Below are 17,855 nucleotides of genomic sequence, written 5' to 3' on the forward strand. Positions count from 1 at the left end.
GGCACTTGTGCCCGCCCATGAAGGCGGCGCCGATCGGCATTCATGAAACCAATCGGCGCCGCCTTTGTGGGCGGGCACAAGTGTCAAAATTTAAAACAGGCTGCCTGTGCAAGTTGGGGTGCATCAAGGTGCAAGTACATTGTAAGGATTATCCTATTACACCTATTTATTAGTAACCTCTACCTATCTATTAAGATAAGGTTTAATCTGTTTGGAATCTGTCCATCTCCCTTTCCCTTCATTAGAATGCTAATGACATTTTTAAAGAAGACTTTTCAGTTTTCATTGAATCTGACCTAAAGTTCCATTTTTAAGAATTCCTGATCAGGAAAGTCATTACTGCAGGCAAGTCCCTTCTACAATAAATCCTCCTACCTGCCTGATCACTTCTGGGTATCTGGCAAAAAACTGAACTGTGCATGCGCAACATCAGCTTTTGTTGGTAGGATACCTGGCAATCCCAGCTCCCTCTGCCGGGAATAAATGAGGATACATCATCCCAGCCCGGCCAATCAAGATGGATGAAGATCATGTACAGGAAGAGGAAGAAGATGGCAGCACCTTGCGAGGGAATGGGGGACAGGTGAGTATATCAGTTTAGTTCCTCTTTAAATACTATTTTGCAAAGTAGTCCAAGTATTATAAGTATATCATGGCTTAACTAAAATCCAAAAACTAAAAGAAGCAGGTCTGGAACAGAAAGGCTGGGGGAGGAAACCATTTCATGCTGCTGGATGTCCTCCGGCCAAAAATTGAGGCGGGCTCCGACTTGCTCAAGTTTCTGACACTCAATGTGAGATGCTGACTGCGTGCAGTAAAGTCAAAGTAAGCAATTTCAATTCAGAAGAGTAGACTATACGACTGTGCAGTCTAAAAATGTAAAGCTGAACTTCTTCCTTAAAAATGCAAAGCATGTAAAAAAACACACATTTTATAACCCAGAAGTGTAAATGCAAGTGGACAGAAGAGGATCGTTAAAGTGGGATAAATTGTCGAGGACAGGAAAAACAAGCTTACACAGGTACATTTTTAACATTTTACATTCCACGTTCTGCTGTGAAAAGAGACTCACTTTTAATGATATGGAGCACCCAGACAAGGACCAACACAGAATGCATCTTTACTGCTCTGCAAACATACATTATTAGATAAAAATAATTATTAGATAAAATAAATAATGTGACCTGCCACGAGTGACACTAGATCATGGGACCCATAGAAGTGTTTTGCAGTTCTTCTATGGAGCGCCCCGGTCATCTTTGCAGTAACTATTGCCAATACAGTATGATTCATGGGCATAACACGTGTCTAAAATTGCTGAACTTTTATTCTTTTTTTGCCTTATACAATAATTCTAAATTCGGCTAGAAAATAAAATCCCCCACAAAATGTTTGTTATATTATTTAGTAATTTAGCACCTCAGAATATGAAATCTAAAGCTGCGTACACACTTTCACGATCCTTTCCAACGACAAGGGACTGCACGATGCATGAACGGTGCTGTACATACTATGGAGAGGGGAGGGGGGAGAGCGACGGAGCGGCACCCTGCTGCGCGCTCTCCCCCTTCCCTTTCATTAGGATCGGTCGTCGTCCATCGTCCGTGGATCCGACAGGTCGGTCGTTCGGACGATGGACGACACCGACTGTACACACGGCAGATTTTCGCCCGATATTTGGCCGATGCCGATTATCGGGCGATAAAAATCTGCCGTGTGTACGTAGCTTAAGTTAAAACTAGATTATATAATCTGTGTACATTACAATTCAGAACAAAACACTTTAAATTTGTAGTTAGACGTTCTAATGTTAAGCACAGATCAACATTTGATTGTTTTTTTGGCAGGTCATCAGATTTATGAAATTACAGAGCAGATACAAATAGTATGGTGAAATGCATTTTCAGATACCAAACAAAGATAAAACAAGCGAGAGAAACAGCCCCAACTAAGGAAACTTGTTGATAGGCTTCAATGGGCAAATGCAGCTTGCTTTTGGCATAAGATGTAAAAGATTCAGAGATCATTTAAATTTTCTGCAGGTATATAGAACATGCTTTAAGTTGCTTTTGCCCACCCATAAACTTGTATGGAGGGGGAGTAGCGTGAACCAAATACTGGCCCTCATTTTGTTTAACACTGGCCAGGTCCTTTTAGGACCTCAGGGCACCTATAACCCAAACCTTTATTTATGAAAATGTATGGAGAGCCCAGTAATCTTTTTAACGTTTACCACTGTTCATCTCACTTTCTAAATACTAGCTGCCTTGTTGTACATACAGCTGACCGAGTTGCTTCATTGACTATCAAGCCACCAAAGGTCAACAAATTTATTGATCAAAAGCTCTGATTTTCAGATGCAGAATAAAGGTCTACAATGACTGCCTGATGTTTGCTAAAGTATGGATTTTATTATTATTATTATTTTAGGGAAACACTGTTTCCCCAAACAATCCAAAATAGTGGCTCTCTGTAACAGAAGGCTGTGAATATTTAGGTTGCAGGCTTGGGCAAAGTCTTGACATTTCCAGGAGAGTCTAAGGCCTTAGCATTTCTGTGGTCTCCTTCCCTGACCCCATGATCATTGTAGGACTTAGCAGTGATGCAGTAGCTAGTAATTAATGTAAGGAAGCACAGTGCATGGGAAGGAGACACAAGCATTTAAATTTACTGAAAGAGACAAAAGAGGATTCAGCTCTGGAAGACAAAAGAGATCAAAAGAGAAGTACTCAAAGTCTTCTAAAAGTGGAAACTATAACTTAGATTGTTCGGAGGCAGTGATAGGTTTTATTAAAATTACCCACAGACCCACCCTAGCCTGTCCTAAGATATAAACCTATATGAAAAGGAGAACCATGGTACAGGAAGATCCCAGATAAAGATAAAAAAAAGTGGTGATTCAATCATTACAGTTTATACGCTTACTTAACCTAAAATAATGTTTTACCACAATTTCTTGTGTTTCTCTTAACATGGGATCTAGAAGATCAAAATGACACAACTCTAAGTTATTGGGATATCTTTTCTGACCAGTGGCCACTAACCTAGTAACACTATACCTAATATGCACATAAATTTACTACAGGACATAGAAGCCTTTTATTTGGTATGAGTTAGTTTTATTTATTTTTTTTACAAAATTTTATATATTTATTTTTTTTAATAAAATTTTCTGGCTTTAACTTAATATGCCTCAATCAGCTGCACCAATACATTTGATGGATGATTGGATGTCAAACTGATCACATGTTAATTAATACTAATATCGCTGAATATTATTTTTGATCGGCAGAGTCACTGGCAGCATGGCCTAGGAAACTGAATAGAACATTTACACCAACTAACTTCTGGGCAAGACCCTCATTTGAGTCCCAGTCCCATCTAGTCTAGGGACAGAACAAGTTTTATTTTATTTGCAGTTAGGATTATGCATACAATCAGAGATTGGCTGCAATAAGTCTGCAGGATATCAGCAGCATTGAAATGCAAAAAGGAAGAAAAAAATAAAAATTAACATCATCAATCAGTAATACAAATGATGGGTCTTTTTCTACTACCAATACCTAACAGAGGTATTCATAGCACCTCAAAATATTGCCAAGGGATTTAGCGCTCATCAAACATTAATATATAGGTGTGGGGGGTAGCAAAGTGTATCTGTCTAAATACCAAGTGAAGAAAATACAATATAAAAAAACGGCTTCAGAATTTTTTTTCCCTCTCATAAATCTGTTAACATGGAAGATAATAGAAAAATTGAATCAAGTTAAAAGCAAAAAAATCACCATTTTAGAAGGTTTATGCCCTTCAATCTAACCATGAAAACTGTATTGATTGGGAGCTCAGAATTTTAAATCTACATATGGTATAATAAATAGTGAAAGAGACCCTGTAACGCAGAACAGAGACAGCCAAACCAAGCTGCTAGACAAGTGAAATGTATTCAATACGAATCAGAGAGTCACAAGTAAAATATGCTTTTTATTCAAAATAATGTGATTTAGTCATGCTGATTTGCAAGTTATTCATTCATGTGAATTTTAATATGATGCAGCAAGAATCTTAAGGATGAGCTGAAAATCTTATTCATAGAAAAAAAAAAAACAGAGCGATCTTTCTTGTTCCTATAGATGCAAGAAAACGAGAGCAGTGCAGAGATGTACATCTTACTTGTTATATTGCTCATCAGTATCTGCAGTACAGATAGAAAGAAGAGGCTAAAGTTGCTTTTTATATCCATAAAATCTGGAAGCCCTGAGGCTATATCAAGGTGTAAACAATGTAATTTTCATGCACAGAGGTGTCGTATTATAGTACAGGTGTGGAGATGTTATCGTTTTAATACTTCCACATTGGGGTACAGTTAAGAAGGAATGGCAATGCACAGCAAAAAACATATAGCACGTTCTGTTAATGGATGTTAGAATTATTAGCTACATTTTAGCCTTTTATATCCCTATAATTTATATTATATATATAATTTATATATTCCTACGCATTCAATTACTGGCACCTGTAGCTTTTGAGATACTACACCAATATCCTAAATCCCTACTAAAGCCTTTTTTTTTTTTTTTTTTTGTTATGCACTCCTTTAATACAGTGGTCACCAACCTTTACTGCACAATGCCACAATTACCGAACCGCACATTCGAGGGGTGTCACTCAAAGGGGGAGAAACCTCCCACATAGTGATGTCATGATGTCATAACCCCCCACTCTCCCATCGCAGATCTGAGCCTGGGATTGGAGAGTGGGCGGGTTGTGTGCAGAGACAACTCGCCACTTCCCTGAGCCAGGGATTTGTAGGGGGTCAGCGGGGTCCTTCTTCTGACCACGCTCGGGGGGGGTGCACCGACCAGAGCCGCGGACCACCAGTTGGTGACCACTGCTCTAATATGTGTTTGCTTTTACAACAATAGGAAGCTGCCCTGTGCCAAATTGCACACTTCAGATAAACAATGCTCCCAAAGTCATCCAGTTTTGTTTCCTATGCAGAATTGCCGTTTAGAACACATTAAAACCAATAAATCAATCATTTTTTATGCTGCAAAACTAGTAGGAAAGGAAAAATATTTTACTGAAATCCTGATTAGTAAGGCTTCCTTCCATTGGTCACCGTCTTGCTAGTGTAGCCTGCAAAGGTAAATGAAGTGAGACTGACAAATTGTGCTGCAGAATTATTCAAATCTTATAATTCCAGACTCAGGGCAGGTTCAGACCTGTAGTGGCTCCTGGCTAGAAGCTGGGTCACTTTAAGTCGGTCATCAAGAAGCAGCCTCTACAGATTTGACAGTGAGTAGTACTGAACCACTCACTGCTGCTCTATTGAGCCCCTGTGGGGCTGCCACAGATAGAAGCTACATAAAGCTTAACCCCCAAGGCAGGCATAACCACATTACATCCTCACCGCCAGTTGTCTAAGCATAACTTTAATTTCTATGAAAATTGCAAAAAACTAAACAGCCTGCTAAAAGGAAAACACATCAAGCATGGTGTCCTAGCTGTCGATTACAATTGTTTTCAACTAAGATCTTACTGCTCCTTTAGGGGAAGCACAGACACTCCCCTGCCGGACATTTTTAAAAGAGAAATTAATTTTCCAGCGTTGGATTATAGAATATGTCAGCACCCATATTAGTAACTTCAGATATACCTGAGACCAGAAAGGAAATATTAGAACATACCCTATCATATTTCACGGGAAGTACTGTTTTAAAAATATTAGTATTAAAGAGGTCCTACCTGTAGGATCGAAGTCGTGTGATAAAACATCATGTGTTGAACTGACACTACGATCAAACTTCTGTTTCTTATCTGTTGATGTGTCGCTGCTTAAAACGCTCCCTTGCCTGAAATTAACCCACTCTGGATTAACACACTGTATACATAACATTTCCAAAATATAAACCAGACAACAGCCGTTTTCAAGAATGAAAAGCTTACACATATCAATACACATGCTATACAAATATCATAGACACATACTAGACATTCAGAATTCATATCAGAATTCTTGCACACATTTGTTCTACAATAGAGAAATAGTGGTCCATAGCAGAAGCTTGTTAGTGATCCAACACAGCAGATCAGTATTTGGGGACAGCTGTACAAATTCTACAATCTTCACAAACAATTGTTGATTCAATTCTACAAGTGTGAAGAGACCCCCTCCTGCCCCATTTGTGTTTCAACAGATCCAACACCTCAAATAATAACAAACTAAAAAGAAAAATCACAGATCAATATTTTTTCTCAATTAGGCTTTAACAAATATCACTTTTAAATTACCTGGTTGGTTTTCTTGCATGAAACCTGTAAAAAAAAAAAAGAAAAAAAGAAAAATGACAAACTAAACATTTGTTTGAGAATGGTTAAAAGTAAACTCTTTGATTTACATACTCCAAACACACCAACTAGCTGGCTTTTTTTTTTATTAGGGCAGAAAGAAATGGGATATATAAAATATTACTGCAAAGGGACAAATGCAACAACTTTCCACCGATTGGCCAGCATTTGCATGTAAAATCCTGGGGTTTTTAAACCTCAAAAAAATATATATGCATTTTTGGTATGGTCAACACACACAACATTCATATATATTTATTATGACAGAAAGAGCTTAGAAGATTAGCAAACAATCAAAAGACACCCCAAATGACAGCAATGGGCTCAACAGTGTATTAACCCTGTGCCACCAATGTCTGCCATTACAGAAGTGCAGCAGACGTGTAGCTGTAGTGTAGTGTCGTGTCCTGTCTCCAGCCAGAAAGAGAAAGGTTTTAGAACATTCTGTGAATATTTAATACACAAATCAGCTCCTTTCCTACTAAAGTAACATAAATGAGAAGTTTTAACACTACTGTTTTTTCTACACCACACACTATGATGCTGCAAGTAATTATTTTATGACAAATTTAGCAGCAAGCACATTGTGAACTAAATGAAAACATCTGGGTAGTTATAAGAACTCTGAGGATGAGCAAGTGTGAAAGTGACAAGAAAGATGGAACAATCAGCTCACCAAAGCATTGTCTCCCCATAAGCAACTTGTGTGTGCTGACACAGCGACATCTAGTGGTAAATCATCACAGTGCTATACTACATTCTTGTCTTTATGGCTTTATGCTTTGTTATTACACCATTGTTATAGACGTTAATTAATTCATTGTTCTGCCCATATTTAAGTATATCTGCAGGTGCTCTAGTAGCTGCTAAGAAAAAATCCTATTCTGCCTTTTCCCAAAGAACTCCAAAATTGAGGTGCAAAGAAATATTAAATTGCAGACATCTTCCAAGACAATAAATTAAATCAAATACCTTTAGGGCTTGTTCATTTTTGTTCAGTGGAAGTACAACACTAATATTATTGCTGTCCTTGTACCCATTTCACACCAAAACATTGGGTTGGTGTGCACTGAGCAAGAAATATGCACATGCTGCATTTCTATACACAAAAATATATCACAACGTGTCGATTCGACATCGTTTTGTACAAAACTGCAGGTCAATGTACTGCAAAAAATATGTGTCGAGCTGTATGTGTTTATATATGCGCAACGTGTGAACCTAGTATAGGAGGCTGCTGGGAATGAATAAACTCCCATGCTCATGTGTGAGATATACATCATGCTAACCTGACCAAGATGGCCAAAGATCCTGAACCAGAAGGAGAACCTGGTGATGGAGCAAGAACAGGCGAGTGGACATAAATTGTGATCATGCAAGTAAGTTTATTTATTGCAAAAGGGACATCACTCTTTTTTTGCAGCAGCAGCAGCAGCAGTTTAATTCCACTGTTTCCTGCAGTTTTCCTGACCAATGCACCTAAAATATGAACACTGCTTATTTGGCATTTTTGTAACTCTGGTATCAGAGTATTTAAACCAAATTTAAAAAACTAAATAACCAATTTATACAACATTGTACAATAAATAGGGGATGCAGATGACAAATCTGCATAGTTAAAGTACAAACAATGAGGTTTGGCACTTCCTAACAGTGCTTGCCCATCCCTTCCTGCACATATCTAAGGGCCAGCAAAGCAGCCCATCATAGTAATGGAACGACAATAATGTGTGAGGACTGGGCAAGCTCAACATTTGGGCAGAGCAGAGGGTACTGAAAGATGCCACAGGTATGAGTAGGCACACCTAAGTTTATACTCGCCAGTGGCTTTTGGTTTCCTAAAGCTGCACTTTGGCCTTTCTTTCATCTTTTTATTCTTTGCACCCCCCTAATTACAGGGTTAGAAGAAACACACACACACACACGCAGCCGGGAAGCTGTGCCACTTAGGGACAGTTGAATGAGCTTTATAAGGTATTTTAGTAGAAATAAAAATGTAAATGGGAGAGGGGTTGCCTGCAGATTGGGTTTTCTCTTCAATAAAAAAATAAGAATTTTGTAAATGGCTGCTGTAGATTTCTGTGCTTTTCCAGCATCAGCCCACTGCAACCTCAGCTTCAGACTGGATACGAAGGGGGAAATACAGACGGACCTATTATCTTCAGACATTTACATGGATTGCCAAGTAAAAAATTTTATTAGTATATGAATGTATATAATGTTATATCCAGCCAACTCAACCAAGCCACATGCTGAGAACAGCCATGCCAACAGAGCTCAATAGTTAAAGAAATATATGCAAAAAAAAAAAAAAAAAAAAACTTTAGTGACTACATTGCAGGGAATTATTCCTTAAAGTGGAACAAAACCCAAAACAACTCACCTACCCTGTTCCACCTAGTCTTATTCTTTCTCGTTTTCCTTGATTCAATCTTTGGCCGGGCCAGGAGGATCTAATGCCTTTGCACAGTTCAGGGAAAACTGGGATGTGCTTGGTAACCCCAGAATTTTGACAGAAGAGAAGGTGAAGTAGCTAAGCATTCTTTTTTGCTGTGCGGACATCCTCTGCCTCTTTCTGCAGTAAAGCCCTGCCTGATCACAAATTTTAATTCTACTTTAATCATATGGTCTAGCATTAGCAGAATAAAAGCAATGCCATTGCTTTTAAATGACAACAATAAAAGTTCTGTATATACAGTAATCAACTGAGCATAAAAAAATATCAGTTTCACAGCCTATAAAAACATTAAAGAGCAATACAAATAAAAACCAACACAAAACCATTATAGTTTTCTTCAAAATGACCCAAGTGTTTTGCAGTGGATGAAAGAGACAGTGCCGGCCGGGAGGCTTCATGAATAAAAGCTTTATTGTTTAGACAAATATAAGGTAACGCCTACCTCCTCTACCCCACACTGGATTCTGGAGATACCAATAATGTCATTGGCAGAAGGAAATGGTTTGACGTAGTGTAAATATGGTCACCAAGAACTATGAAAGGGCTAGTTAAACTCCACTACAAGCTGCCTTGTTTTGTGTGAGGATGAAATGCTATATATGCATTGACGGCTTTTCTCTATAGGTTACTAAGATTTTAGACTGGGTTGTCTGCACAACCCTGTTGCTTTAAAGTTTTTATTTGTAGTGTTTGATGAGCAAGGTTAACAGTACAGTTTGTAAAAAATTGAAAAGTGACTTAGAAAAGTTTTTTAGGATATGTTTAGACCTGTATCAGGATCAAGTGATCCTGTTCCGCTCCTAGTGGCTGGCCATGCCAGCTCCTCAGTCACTTGCACTGCACACTGCCGCCCTCCTTAATTCTCTATGGGGCTGCTGCAAGCAAAAACTACTTCTAGGTAAACCCCGGAGGCAACAGCTCACTGGCATGAGGAAGCGATAACTGTACCACAACCTCACTGCCAGTATAAACTGGCAAAGCCTTGTTGCGTATTTTCCCCTCAAATATTGGACATATTGAGCTATGCGTAGAACAAGGTCAATCTCAAATATGCATTATTTCAATACATATGAAGCTTTTCAGTTTCTCCACTGCATAATACAAGTTTGCTGGCCCTTTAAGCACTAGAAGAGCAGGAAGTTTTCATTTCCTGCATCTACAAGTACATCATGAAACACATGAGAGGCTTTTTGCAAGGCCTAGAAAATGACATTTAGTAAAGACGTACTGCTAGTAGCAGAAAAACCTGCTCTGCCTCCTTCCTTTCCCAAGATAGATCAAAACTGCAAAGTAAACTGGCCATGTGCCAGATAAGGCGTCAGAGAGCCTAATATTTGCCATCTGATCTTGCATATCTTATTCTCTGGTAAACAATCTATTGAATGTCAGAACATTTTTTTACATTGATACAAATTAAAAGTTATAAAAAAAAAACAAAAATGAATCTAGAGGTTGATCTGGGTAATACAGTGTATATCTACCTCTTATTGTGCCTGGTTTTTCCCTGCAGCACCGATACATGGTGCTGATATATTGTGGTGTACAGAGATAACAAATCAACACCCGACCTAATGGAACTTATAGTCTAATGTCCTTATAAAAGTCATGTGAGCGTCACGCGAGTACACACCGAGCTATGGACTAGCTTATCCATAATTTACAGATATGAGTTGGTAAAAGAGAACATACAACTAAGGTGGACCATGTCTCTAAAGCACAGGGCCCAAAAAGATTTATAAAACATCTGCTTTTGCCTAAAACTCTTGTAAATAAAAGAAAAATTAAAAGACTTGGGGATAAGAATATTATCTTTATATCTCTGGACTCGGGGTTTCTTATAGAGGTGGTAGCAATATGATCTGCTTCAGGGTCTCAAATCTCGTACCTACGCAGTCACAAATTTTGGGATATTTTACTTTCCTGGGATTGTGGGAGAAGACCTAAAGATGTGACCACCAGAAACAAAATATTTTTCCTTAAACTTAACTTTTTTCTTAAATGCATATTAATGCAAAGTTCAGTTTAAATAGTTACCTAAAACATAAAATAGAAAATAAAACACCTTATCAACAATCTTTAGCATGCAAACCAAGCCAGATTATATCTCAGCATAACACAACAAGTTTTTATTAAACTTCACTCTTCATGAACCAGAAAAACTCTTCTACCTTTGCAGAACTGGGATAACTGGAAAGTATAGCTACACCAACGTTGTGCATTTGACAAAAATGTACAAATTCCAGTTTAAAAATAAATTATATATAGATAAAATTTTAAGTATTTTAGACGTATAAGGGCTACACCAAAATACTCATTTTTCACAGAAATTGCCAAAAAGCTATTTCACAGTTTGTAAGCAGGATTTGGGTGGTGTCAGGAAAGTATGCTGAATGTATGTGTGTAGTGTTTTAAGGACTCAAGAGTTCTTCTCTACAAACACCTTGTATTTTTCTGATGGTTTCCAATGACAGATGAATGAGGAAGTGCTATACACAGCACTGCGTTTTTCTATGGAGAGATGAGGGGGTTACGTCGAGTGACTGGCAGCATGTTGTGCTCGCCTCCATAGGAGTGAACAGTGGTTGTTCCTTGATCCGCCAGGAAGGACGGAAAAATGACGTCAGGGAACCGTTGTACGCGTCGCATTTTAGCCAAAGACAAGCATGATCGTTTGTTTTGAGTGACAATGATTTTATGTGTGACACCGGCAGGCAAACAATCTAATAAATCGTTCTAAAAATGAAAGAGATAAAAAAAAACACCTATTGGAACGGCCTGTCAAGATATCAACAATCAACGCAGACTGCTAGTTTCTGATCGGCTCGAGAGGCTTATTATTCAGACAAAAACAGATTAGTTGTCTGACCTTTTCTTGTTCAACAAAAAGCTACTCCTCTTCACTGTTCATTCTGTAATTAGGTATTAGAAACAACAGAAGCAGAAGCTCATACTAGTCTCATCCTTGTATGTTTTCAAAACAGAAAGGCAGGCAGTAGCCTTTAGGCTCAATCAGGATGCACAAATGACTGAAGAGCATACTGACAGACTACTAAAGCCCTGCAAAAAGTTATAAGCCATATAAAAGGGGATTACCCAATTTGAGTTTCATATTTACAACGTAATGGGCACTTCACCACTGAGCACCAATATGAGTAGAGTACTTGGTACACCTACAAACCTGACTAGACAACTGCACTCTATACAAGGTTTACGAAATCCTGTGCATTCATTTTTCTAACCCACTCCTTGGCTTATTTCCCCTATTTCTTGTCCCCACGCTATTTTTCATGTCTTTTTTTGCAAACAGTTTAAAGGTTCTAACTTAAAATTTTGCAGTTAGACAATGGCAGAAGCAGCTGTCCCAGAGGACCACCCTGGGCAGAGCTGACCCAGGGGACCCTCAGGCAGCAAGCTTTGCACCTCCCTATGTCCTTCCAATGAATAAATAATCATTTACAAATATTCATATTGATATACATTACTGTTTTCAGACACCATGTCCTTTGAAGAGCCTTAATCTACAATCTGTTTTGAGACTAGGAGCAAGCAACTATGGTCACTCTTCGTTCCAAGGCCGTGCTATCACTGAAAGTGGAAGCTCTTACCAATGCTAACGCAATCAATGGTTTCTAATCAAGTCACCCTCATAGACAAAATTTACCGGGGTGTTTTTTTTTTAACAAAATCTATCCACTACAACACTCAAGTACAGTATCTAAAAAAATCCAGCCTTTTTCCTTAATCAGCCTATCAGAGCAGAATAAGATGATGCCCATATACACATTAAAAGCTTTAAATGTCCTTCACAAAATTATTGGTCAGAGTAGGCAAATAACTCAAGCCTATTCTCAAGTCTCTGGAGATGCTTCCTGATGATACTAAATTAAGTTTAGGTATCTCAGTTTCAATGACCTCAGGTCAACAAAGAACCACAGAAATTCTAGGTAAGAATGACCATTACAGTGAACATTTCATAAAAATGAAAAGCCTCCTGTACCAAAAACTTCCATCCACAAAGCCAGATTGTCTACAAAAGCATTTTAAAAATCAATCAATTGCTATAGAAAAAAAGCCCTTTTCGCATTTCATCTTCCACCACCTCCAGGCCGTGAATGTGACATCTCAAGCTACATCCTGCAAAAGAGCTCCAAAGCACTGCACTTGGAAAACACCATGGCCAAATTCTCATAAATGAGGTAGAGCAGCAAAGGCTAATGGAGAAAGAGTAGCATTTTCCTCTCCTCCTATAAATATATCTCAAAGACAAAAAAAATGTTAGAAGATAAAGAACATAGAAAAGGTTTGAAATAACATCATGTACAATGCCCAATTTACTAAATCATGTTATTTATTCCCATGGGAAATAAAAGTATGTATACACAGATCAAAGTCAAAGTGAATCTTAAATTTACTGAAACAAAAGGGAATTTTTCAGTGAATGTCAAATTAACTGCTTTATAAATAGATCCCAAAATGTATCTAACATTCAGCCAAGAGTCACATTTTTTTATTTGGAATTAACTGGAGAATCATGAATCCAGCTTAAAATGTTGTATGAAACTTGTGTAAAAACATTAGTGTTAGAAACCACAAAAAAAGGAAAAAAAAAAAAACCTAAAATATAGATCTGAAAAAAATAATTTTGAACTAAAAATACAACAAAACCTGCAGGAGATTAGGCTTCTAAAAAAAAAAACAAAAAGACAACAAATAACTCAAAAAGAATAAAGAGGACAAAAAGTTTAGATCAGGCAGGTGTTTATTACAGAAAGGGACAGGCAATTTCCCTTCTACAATACCTCTTCTTACCAATCTGATCACTGCCCATCTGTCAAATATTTAGAGATGCACAGGTCAGCATTTGTTGCAGGGATAGCCAGCAATCCCGGCTTCCCCTGCACGTGTCGGGAATTATTGGACAGCAGCATGCCTGCACAGGAGTGACAGCATTCCACTCTGGCCAATCCAGAGGACCAATATTTGTTTTCAGGAAGAGAAGACGATGGCGGCACCCTGCTACCGAAGACTAACAGGTAAGTATCAAAGGTTTAGTTCTGCTTTAAACATGCAGATCCTCAAAAAACTGTAACAGGCAGTGTTGTCAAAGAAAAATATCTTCAGCGTCCAAGTCTCTTATAAACACTAAATGTTTGACACCCGAAATGGTCATTTGTTATTATTTAGGATAAAAATTTAGCATCTGTAGAAGTGTCCCCAGACATCATTTAGCAATCCAACAAGAATTGTTATTCATATACATAAGAATTGTGTACTAATTTTGACATATTCTTACACAAAACATTTGGAACATCTTGCATATGCAGTTCAGTTTGGAGCACTAAATCAAAGAACTCAGACAATAAAAACCTTTACTAAAGCAAAGAGCTGACCCCCCAGGTATCGCCCCGGAATCCATTCCTAAAATGAACTAATTAGGAGTCATTAGGAAGAAAAGGCCTAACATTTGTAGTAAGAGGAAGGAATCCCCCACCCCCCAGACAGATAAAAAGATCATTGGTGAGACCAGTTACTACTAATTGTGAAAACAAACTTCACACAAATTATCTTGTTCATTTGGATTGCATAGACCCTCATGTCTTATACACACGATTTCTTTTAGGAACGGTGTAGAATGCTTTTGAAAAGTATTTACTGATTTTGTGCTCAGTTCCTTTTATGAAACGGCCTTGTTTGAAAACAAATGTCTTCTGCAATTCCATCCCAGGCTATCATTTGTGGTATTTTATAGCATGTACTTTTAGGAGTTGTTTTACCAATTCCTCAGATATAAGTAGTTATCGCACTTACTTTCTATATCTATGTACCACAAATTTAACAGCTTTGCAGGAACTCATTAAAGTCAAGCCATTCATTAACCATTCACTAAAGCAGCCATTATCAAGCAGGGTTCCTTTTGAGTTTGTTAAGATTTGGTTGACTTAACATCTTATAATGTCTGCATGGTACCAGGACCAACATCACACAGAAGAGCAGGAGCCCAACCTGGACCCTATGGCACTTTTTGTGCATCCCTCAACCAGCCTTTACTTATTTTGTTATCCATTATATTCCCTTGAGCCCTTCATCGCTTTAGATGGGTTATGTTTATAAAGATCCTTATGAGAAGAAGTATTTTTTAAGGGGGCTGTATTGAATATGAATGAGGAAGCTGGGGGCATGTTATGTATCTCCAGCCTATGAAGTGTATCCCCTCGGCTTCAACAGCTCCTATAGTATCTGCAGTCTGACAGCTTTCTATAACATTCTCACTGAATGCGACATAAAGCCATTTGGCAACATTGGGGGCAACAATTAAGGCTCGCTATAACAAGAGAGAGTTGATCACCACGGATGTAGACCAAACAAGCCATGGCCTTGTAATAAACAGACTCAACAATGGATACTTACATAAAGGATTAGTAGCAGCTTTTCTTGAATATTCAGTTTAGGGCAACCAAACAAATAATAATGTTGGAAATTAGAGTATGGTCTAAATTGGGGTTTAGAGAACTTCAGCTGAACCCCTAATTAACCCTAACATAACCACAGCATTAGTAAATATCAGCTAAATGAAAGCAGGTAAAGATGTGCTAATCCATACAGACAATTTAAGCTGCGTACACACTTGCAATTTTTGTCGTTGGAAAGGATCTTTCATGATCCTTTCCAACGACAAGGGGCTGCAAGATGCATGAACGAGTGCTGTACATACAGCACCGTTCATGCTCTATGGAGAGGGGAGGGGGGAGAGCGACGGAGCGGCACCCTGCTGCGCGCTCTCCCCTTCCCTTTCATTACGATCGGCTGTCGTCCATCGTGCGTGGATCCGGCAGGTCGGTCGTCCGGACGATGGACGACACCGACTGTACACACGGAAGATTTTCGCGATAAAAATCTGCCGTGTGTACGTAGCTTAAGACTTTGGTAGACTCCAATACAATAAAAACAACTTTAAGTAGGGCTCCAACCCCATCCCTTGCAAAGGTTTAAAGAGTCATTACAGAAAACAAAAAAAGAGAAAATACACACACACGAAAAACCTTAGGGTGAATGAATCAGCTCTAACTAAAATCAAACATTGGGTGCACTGGCTCTTTGAGATAAAACTCAAAGATAAGAAGTATAAAAAAAAGTGGAATTAACTTTTCTAAAAAAAGTTTGAACCATTAACAGGAAGGTAAGAAACAAGGCTACTGCCATTATACTTATTTTACAGATTCACCAATTGCCCACCACAAGTCATCTTTACATCACATTTCATATTTTTAGACAAGCAGATGGAAAAGTGGTTTTTGATAAATGTCTAGTAGGGCACCTAACGGCTTTTAAAAGGAAAAGTTCTAGGAAATAGAAAATTAAAAAAAACTGACACTCTATGAAACCAGTGGTATAACTCATATCTGCTGGAATACACACAAAATGCAGCCACAAACCGAGCGCATGTTAATCTAGATTGGGGTTTCCCATCTGTCAGTTTCCTTATACTCAGAATTATCTCTGCAACCAGACAGCCTGCACCTCACTGCTTTCTGACTGGAATATCTAATAAAAAAAATCTTACTATTTATACCCAAGCAGGTGAATTGTAAATGTGCATATGAACCTATAAATTGGTATTGAAGCAAACATCATATTTTAATTCAAGCTTAATGTCTAAGTTCAGCTTTAAATACTCCCTTACAACCTGCACCTGGCCACTGTAATACTTCTTTAGGACCAGTGTTCTCCCTGCGCCTTTTTAGTCAGCCGGGGCACTACCTGGCACTTTTCAGTAACCATCCAGCTGGTTTTGGGTGGTTACTGAAAAGTTGTGTCACAATACAGGGTCCACCTGTAGAGTTCGGCACTCACATAGTGATCACTCTGCAACATTGTTCTGAGTGCTGAGCAATGGAAGGACTTTCTCCAAGGGGCACACAAGAAGTGGGATGAATAACGGTGAAAGAAGAAGGAAGCAAGGGAGGTTGTGTACAACCCTGATTTCAAAACATGGTTAGGACACTGGGTAAAATGTAAATTATAAACAGAATGCACGGATTTCCAAAATTATTTAAACCTCACTTTTCACTGGGAATAACACAGACAACAAATCAAATGTCTCATTCGAGAAATGTTGTTATGAAAAATACATGCTCATTTTAAATCAGATGCCAGGGACATGTTTATAGAAAGTTGATACAGAGCCATGTTCACCACGGTGTTACACCAGCTCTTCTTCAGAGCACAGGACATTTTCCCACTTTTCCTCAGTTTATGATCTAGGAGCTTGGTCTAAGGGAACATGTTTCAGGATTAATATATGTATGTGTTTATATATATATATATATATATATATATATATATATATATATATATATAGTGCTTTCCAACAAATATAACATGTGCCACATTTGTGTGTAACGAGCTGTGTTGGGCTGTCCTTCCAAATGAATGGATTGCTAAATATAAAACACAGCAATGTGTGTACGACAATGTGTATGTTGTGCAAAAACACACCTGAACGAATGATTCCTAACGTACCGTATCTTTTACAGTTTTCATCTGTTCTCGCCACAACTTTTTTTTTTTGCATCCTGCTGGTAATAAACTCAAAGTGAGGCAATGTTTCCTATGAAAAAATTTCTCAGTCTCATCCTATACAATGTACAATTTTTATCAAATTGTTGCATTCTGGCATTCTGTTTTATATACATTTCACGCAGGGCACCCACAGTTTCTTAGAAATGGGGTCTGGGCTAATATTAGGGAATAATTTAAAGATAGGATATGTCATTGGTGTACAGATCATAGGTGAGTCAACACACAGAGGATAAACAATGGGGAACATCACTGATCTGTCATACAGAAATCCTCCTGGAAGGAACACACCGATAAACAGATCTAAATCTCACACACACACACACAGATATCTCTATCCATAGTACAGCGATATACAGATCTATATATCACAAACCCAGATATCTCCATCCATAGTACACGGATATACAGATCTATATATAACAACACACACACACACACACACACACACAGATATCTCCATCCATAGTAC

General features: G+C 38.2%; 1 protein-coding gene across 4 annotated transcripts in view; it reads right to left on the reverse strand.

Annotated features, from left to right (window-relative positions):
* Positions 1–17,855, reverse strand: part of ARHGEF12 (Rho guanine nucleotide exchange factor 12) — an 89,735-nt gene that overhangs the window by 69,720 nt on the left and 2,160 nt on the right. For all 4 annotated transcript variants that reach the window (XM_072427143.1, XM_072427141.1, XM_072427139.1 and 1 more), the window contains exons 2-3: positions 6,292–6,315; positions 5,746–5,852 (exon numbers count right to left, since the gene is read on the reverse strand). In XM_072427143.1, coding sequence (XP_072283244.1) covers positions 5,746–5,852; positions 6,292–6,315 — 131 coding nt within the window. The remainder of the gene's footprint in view (positions 1–5,745; positions 5,853–6,291; positions 6,316–17,855) is intronic.

The sequence above is a fragment of the Pyxicephalus adspersus genome, chromosome 11 (genome assembly GCF_032062135.1).
Source record: "Pyxicephalus adspersus chromosome 11, UCB_Pads_2.0, whole genome shotgun sequence".
In the NCBI taxonomy this organism is placed as follows: Eukaryota; Metazoa; Chordata; class Amphibia; order Anura; family Pyxicephalidae; genus Pyxicephalus; species Pyxicephalus adspersus.